At 39.0% G+C, this 6,846-nt stretch overlaps 1 protein-coding gene across 1 annotated transcript in view; it reads left to right on the forward strand.

Annotated features, from left to right (window-relative positions):
• Nucleotides 1-6,749: 6,749 nt before the first annotated feature.
• Nucleotides 6,750-6,846, forward strand: part of VPS35 (VPS35 retromer complex component) — a 19,829-nt gene continuing 19,732 nt past the window's right edge. The window contains exon 1 of the mRNA XM_019619741.2: nucleotides 6,750-6,809. Within this exon, the coding sequence (XP_019475286.2) occupies nucleotides 6,750-6,809 (60 nt within the window). The remainder of the gene's footprint in view (nucleotides 6,810-6,846) is intronic.

The following is a 6,846-nucleotide window of genomic DNA, read 5'->3' on the forward strand; positions in this document are numbered from 1 at the left end:
AAAAACAAAAACCAAAAGAGGCAACCTGAAACTGAACTAACACATTTCTTTTTACTCCTCATATGCTTGAAGTTCATCCTTGATTCTGTGCTAGCAAACATCCCTATCCTGTCTAAAGCTCTGTATAGCAGTATTAAAACCATTGCTTCTGTGTGTTACAGTTAAAAAAATTGACCAAATCTAAATGTGCCTTTTTAGCAGTTCTCCAAACTGCATTGTCTCTGTGTTGGGCACAGCTGGCTGAAAATGTTTTACCAAATGTGGATGTCATTAAATGTTCTGTTCTGTTGAATGCTGAGTTTATTTCTTCAAGAGAGCTTCATGTCTATGCTGGACTTAAAGTTTTGACTCAATAAAAGTAGGGAATTGTTTTCTGTGCTGGAAGGTTGTGTTTAAAGAGCATTATTTTGTGATGAGATAGTTGAGCTTTTCAAGTAAAGGAATGTTTCATTTCAAAACTGTTATAAGTACTGCAAAAAAAGTAGAAAAAATTGAATAAAATTATGAACTCTCTCAAATATGGAACTAAGAAAATGTAAGAAAAGAAGTTTTCTGCTGGAAAAAAAGCTTTTGGATTTGATGCAAATCCTTTTATAATCTTTTTCTGTTATGCACGTTTTGAAATAATCCCATTGTTTTCTATTACATACACAATTGTTTCTTACGGCTCTACTGGTTATCCCGATCTGCACTTCCAGCAAACATGAGTAATTACCTCTCTTAAGAAAAGCCACTGCTCACACAGGACTTGAAGAGTGAACCTTTAGTGCTCTTTTGTAAAATATTTGGGATTCTTGTCGTGCTGCTCAGGGGTTACGTAGCTGAGACCTCGGGATTGGGAAATTAGCTCCTGTGTGCTTGGATTCTCCAGCTTTAAGAGAAGAACTTTCAGGCCCAAGGAGGTTGTGGTGAGGATCGATAAGGAGATTGTTATGCATTTCACATAAGTGATGATGTGGCGTTGGTGGCTGTATGTGGTGGAGAAAGCTGGGGATGGGACAGCTTGGGGAAGTGCTGCTGGCCAGTATTGTGTTATTTGCATCATGTGGCATTTGAGGAGAACTTGCAAAATTACTGGCTTCCAAATTTTTAAGACTAATAGTTCAGACTATTTTTTAAGTGAGAATTTTTACTTTCATAGATTGGCTTGTAGTGATGGACAGCTATCAGGAAAGCTTGCCAGGGGGGCACATGCTTCCCAACTGTCTTATTTTGAAGACAATCTTTTGTTCTTTTGTGAAAAAGCCCAGCTGTATTAACGTAGTGACAGGTTCTCATTAGTACACAGTGCACTGCTTTGCTACAAAAGTGGTGTATCTTAAAAAGGTACATCTATAAAAAAGCATATGAACAATATCAAGGGTTTTTTTTTAAAAGCTGGATGAGAAATATTTTCCATTTCAGTTGAATTGTGTTCTACATAATAGACACTATTACAGAATGTCAGCGTATACAAAGGGAAGAAATAGAGTGGCTTCAAATACATATAAAGGTATCACTTCTATTTTTCAAATAAATAAGGTCTTGTTTTTGAAGGGTAAGATTTCCAGATACAGGAACACTGGGGGAAAAATTTATTTGGATGTCAGTAGTTCATTCAAAAGAAAAATAATTTTTTTTGTCTTTAAACTACTTAACCGTTATTTTATTTATTAATTTGGCTATAATTTAAAGTTTATACATCCTGGTTGAAATGCATCTTTTCATTGTTTTGTTTGAATTAAAACATTTCTTCTCAGAAGGAGCGGTGAGGCAGTGGTGCAACTGCCCAGGGAATGGGGAGCCACCGTCCCTGCAGGTACTGAAGAAGGTGGTGCTGCATTGAGTGGGGTGGCCTGGAGCTGTCACTGGCGGAGGCTGGTGGTTGGGCTAGGTGACTTTAGTGGTCTTTTCAACTTGGATGGTTCTGTGATTTCATGATAGCCAAAATACATTCTGATCCTTTTTGGGGGGGAAAAAAAAAAAGCTTCTCTCTTCGATTCAACCTGTTGTGTTAATTGATTATGATCCAATGCATAAATTGCTTCTCCCAGAGGATGCATGCTATATTGTGTTTACTTAGAAACAAAACAAAATAAAAAAACCCCAGGGCACCCATCCTGAACAAACTATGATAACCACAGAAAATGATGGTTTTCATCAAAGGAAACATTTTGGAGGAGTTCTAGAGCTGTGTGCACGTATGAATCCAACTGCCTCCAAACATATGTGCCATCCAACCTACAAAAAATAATATTCTTGCCAATTTTATCTGGATGAGTAGATTGCAGTCATTAGGAAAGACGGGGCCACGTATTCTGTTGTTTCAGAAAGCCACCACAGAGGATATTCCAGTATCTGCTGTACTGAGCAGAAAACGTGTCTTCTGTAGGAAATGCTTTTCCTGACACGGCTTAAACATACCTTTAAAACTTCAGAATATTTTAAGGATTCCATTACAGGAAGAGTTGACTTTATCATTTGAGTATACGTGCAGTTATTTGTTGAGTTGTAATTTTACATAAGCATATACATTTCAGCAGTATTTAGTGAAATTTTAATTGCACACAAATTGTTAAGGAGATTGAAAGTACAGAAAGTGAAGCTAACTACATAAAAGCATCTAGAAAAATCTGATGTTACTGTGCTTTAGTTCTGCTTTACCATATCTAAAGCAAACTGGCTGCCTATTGCTGTTCTGACTATCAGCTGAAGTAGCACGCTTCAGATAGCTCCAGCCTTTCAAACTACCATCTGCTAAGACATAATTGTAAGCCCACTGACAAGTGTTTGTCAGAAATCACTTCATGCTAATTGATCTCTTTTCCAACACGCTTCAGTAGCTAATTTTTAAGACCCGAGAGCCTTCGTTACTCTACTTTCATCACCAAGATAGGGACATAGCTGTACTACAGGCAAAAAAGAACTTAAAGCACTTGAAATACAACAAAATCACAGGAGAATAATTTCTAAACAGCCATGTTCAAAATTTGAACTGAAATGAAGCATTGATCACAACAACATAATGTCTCATCACCAACAGCTGCGTTCTTTTGCATCTTTAGTGAATTTATTTTGTTTTGTTTACAGTGAATGAGGAGGTGCAATGATCATACGAAATCAACACTGCAAGCAATTTTCATTCTTTTCAAGCTTGCTTTCTTCCTGATGTGATTATGCCCAATGATTTGTTGCATTCCGCATCTGCAGTAATTTCATCCTTATCTTTAATCACTGCTTCTTTCCTATTCTTTCTAAGATGTGGTCAGCAGCTCTCTGGGGGCAGAAGTTAAGTGGTCACTGACAGCAGTGATGCCTATTCTTATGAATGCCGATGGTAATATGGCCAAATATAGCTTTCATAGTGTTGTGCAGTGCGAAATGGCTGATAATTAATTCTTGCAGTATTAGTCATAAGGATGAATCCTCTTGGCTATTTTGATTTTTGCCCAAATTCGTTATTCCCATCAACATTCAACTTCAGTTTTAACGTTTGTTGGAAAATCTGTCTGCCTGTTGTCCACGTCTGAAGAAAGAAAACAGTTTATTATGGGTTTTGTCCCTGTTGCATCTTTGCAGTCAGTTGAAGAATACCTTGCAGCGCTCAGGCTACCGAGTTCTGGGGACAACACTGCAACATCTGCAAAAGGGACTTGGTTCTTTTCCGGCCTGCCTTCAGGGAGCAATGTATCTATCTGGAGAGATGGCCGGTCCAGTGCTAAGGGAGCATGGCTGACGGCACTTTCATTGAAGATGTCTTAGTTAAGTAATCTGCATGAATTTTCTGTTATTATGTAGCTTCCTTCTGAAAGTCATTATTTAGAGTGAATGTCCCTCATTCTGAAAATGAGGCGCTTGGCAATGTCAGGCATGTTTGTGCTTAAGAGAAAGTCAATATGCAGCAGATAAAGTAGCATAAATCTTGAAACTCCTCAGGTGAATTGCAAGAAAAGAGGTGTCTATAAACACAAAAATCCAAATCTGTAATGCTATTACTTTGGTTTTAAGAAATAAGGTGTTTCTTGGACCAATTTTAAGTCCATGAAGCACATTTCTGAAGAAGGCAGTGTTAAGGAGGTTCTGAAAACCACTTAAATTATAGTAGAAAAAGCACTTCAGAAAGCATCCTCTGTAATAAAGTCGAGCAGTAATAGAATCAAATGATTTTGAGCATTGATTTTTCTGACTTTCAAAGGTATATTGGTTGCAGTGATATGGCTCCATCTTTGATAGGTATAGACATTTGGATGAAGAGAGCTCATATGTGAAGTTCCAAAGTAGTTCTTTAAAAAAACCCATGAATTGGATTTGAGTTTCTGAGGGGATGAAACAACGAAGCTATAGAGGTTTGCAAAAGTTCAATTGCTTTTCTGGTTATATTTGATTTATTTAGGCTTACAATGATAAAATACCTGTCAAAGAACATACTTTACAGCTAATAACCCAAATAATTAACAGTAGTCTGCAGTTACATGGCACAGTTCATCTCCAGATATAAAAGTGGTTTACAAATGAGTTAATCAAGCACGTGTGGTAAAAAAATATTGTCTAAATTTTATGATGGACAAATGGAAGCCTAACAAGATCAAATTATTGCCATGGTAACAAAAGGAATTTGTATCAAGAACAGAAATGTATGCAGACTTTTTACTGCCTTATGTACCATTCTTTTTAGATTTTTTTATTTTCTGTCTTTTTATTATTTCTTTCCCATCACTGTGAATCTGTGCTGATTCTCAACTTATCCCATACCTATCTTATAGACATTTTCAGATTGACAAGCCTTATAAAAAAACGTCTTTTTTTTTCATTACACGTAATAATATAATTTGATCTTTTGATACTTGTATTTTAAGGTTGCCTCATAATGAGAGGTAAAGAAAATACTGCTTTAAGATACCTTAAAGCAGGAACGGTCTGTGCTTTCAAATGAAATCTGCATATATCCACAAATGAGAACTTCTGTCGAGGGGTTTGCCATCCAGCAGTGAGTTAAAATAGAGATGATGTTTCTTTGGATAGGAGCACTGGATAAAACATTGCTATTTTTCTTTAGGTTTTTAACTATGGAATTGCATTTGCAGGTGGCATGAACAGACACTGCTCCAGTGAGGTCAGTGGCACACAATGAAGTTCTGGTCCAAACTATCCAGATGAGTTTGTATCCTACATCAATTTCTCTGGACAGATGCTTTTTCTTCATAACCTCACAGTTAAAATTAAGGGCCGTCCTGACCCCATGAATTGCTCTTATCTTTAATAACTGGCAGCCATCAGGCTCACACTTCGGAGATCTGAAGCAACAGCTCAGCAGAATTTTCCCCAGCAATTTATTTTGCACTGCACGGCAGCCCTCTCTGCAGGGCTCACAGGCTGACTTGCATATGCAGTCTTCAGCAGCCCTTTGCTGTGCAGCTTCCCTGGGCTGGGGCTGTGTTACAGCAGCCTTTGAGAAAAGCATTTGGTTGATGTTTAAGACACCTGCATAGGAGCTGTTGTGATGTGACTGCTTGTGAGGTGGGTGCTATCTACGTCCTCAGCCTGGCCAAATTGCACATGTGGGATTTGTTTCACCATGGTGTTCCTTCCATTAAAAATTAGTGAAATATCAAAGGAAATCAAACTATTCCTTTTCAATGCTAATATTTGGAAGCTAAGCAGATCTCAAATATGTTGTTTGAGATCTAAGGCAACCCTCTGTGGCTGTTTCTGTTTTAAAGCAACTGTGGCATTAAAACAAACAAACAAACAAACAAACAAAAAAACCCCCAGCAATTTAAATAGCCATTGTTTGGAGGAAAAATGGTGACATGTCCAGGAGCAGCTCTGCAGAACACCAGTTCTACATGTCTGGCTCCAGCACTGACAAAGTGTGCTGTATGAACATAACCTGTTCTGTCCCAAACCTGTGACACTGATCTTTTCCTTCTGAATTGCTTTTCAGAGCTCTGCATATTCTTGCTGGAGCATCCTAACCTTTCTTTTCTATTGTTAGTTGCTGCCTGTCCTCAGCTCCTGTAGTGATGTCCAGTCGCCTCATGTCTGCTGAATACCGACTCTGTAAAATACGAACATCTTCCAACTGCTTAGCTTAACCTTGCTTTGTTTGGAATTTAATCCTTACTGGACCTGTGGCAATTCTACTTTCAGATTCTTTATCTGAATAGCCACAGTAGAATCTGCTCCAAAAGGCCCTTCTAGCAGCCACAACAGTAACCAGGAGCAAAGTTTCAGCATGGAACGAGCTGTGTTGCTGCTGAACGTGAGGCTGCTGGCCAGTCTCATTTGCCCCTATTTGAGGGTAAATTTGTTCATGCAGACAGGATAAATAATTCTCTCTTTTATCAAAGAAGGTGTGTGTTCAAACTTGTACCAAATAGGGAATGGCACAACCTAAACCTGATGTACTTCCTAACATGGATAATGTGGGATCTGTGTAAGTTACCCTCCAGGCTGTGTAATGTTTTGCTGTTAAGTCTGCCAATGACATGAGAAATTGGCTTACCATGCACGTTCTGCCTGCCCTTTCCCTGCCACGGAGCCATGTTTTATTGGTAGAAACATTTGTGACTCTATTATATCTCTGAGGGTAAGATTCACTTCTGAGCAGAAATCCCTTTGTGTCCCTGCAGCCTGTAAAAGTAGAATTTATGGGGGCTGACGGCTGGGCTGCGCACTGACCCGCGTCCAACTTTTATTGCATTTGCTCGGTTTTGCGGGTAACCCGGCAGTTTTAGTTCTAAGGCTGACGTTGCCAGCGTGCTTCGGATATGCCGCACCCGACTCTTACAGTGGCCAAGCACTACAAAACGCCGCCGCCTCAGCGCCCGGTTCCTCAGCCCAGGTCCCTCCCAGCGAGCCCAGAGC

The sequence above is a fragment of the Meleagris gallopavo genome, chromosome 13 (assembly GCF_000146605.3).
Source record: "Meleagris gallopavo isolate NT-WF06-2002-E0010 breed Aviagen turkey brand Nicholas breeding stock chromosome 13, Turkey_5.1, whole genome shotgun sequence".
NCBI classification, from domain to species: Eukaryota; Metazoa; Chordata; class Aves; order Galliformes; family Phasianidae; genus Meleagris; species Meleagris gallopavo.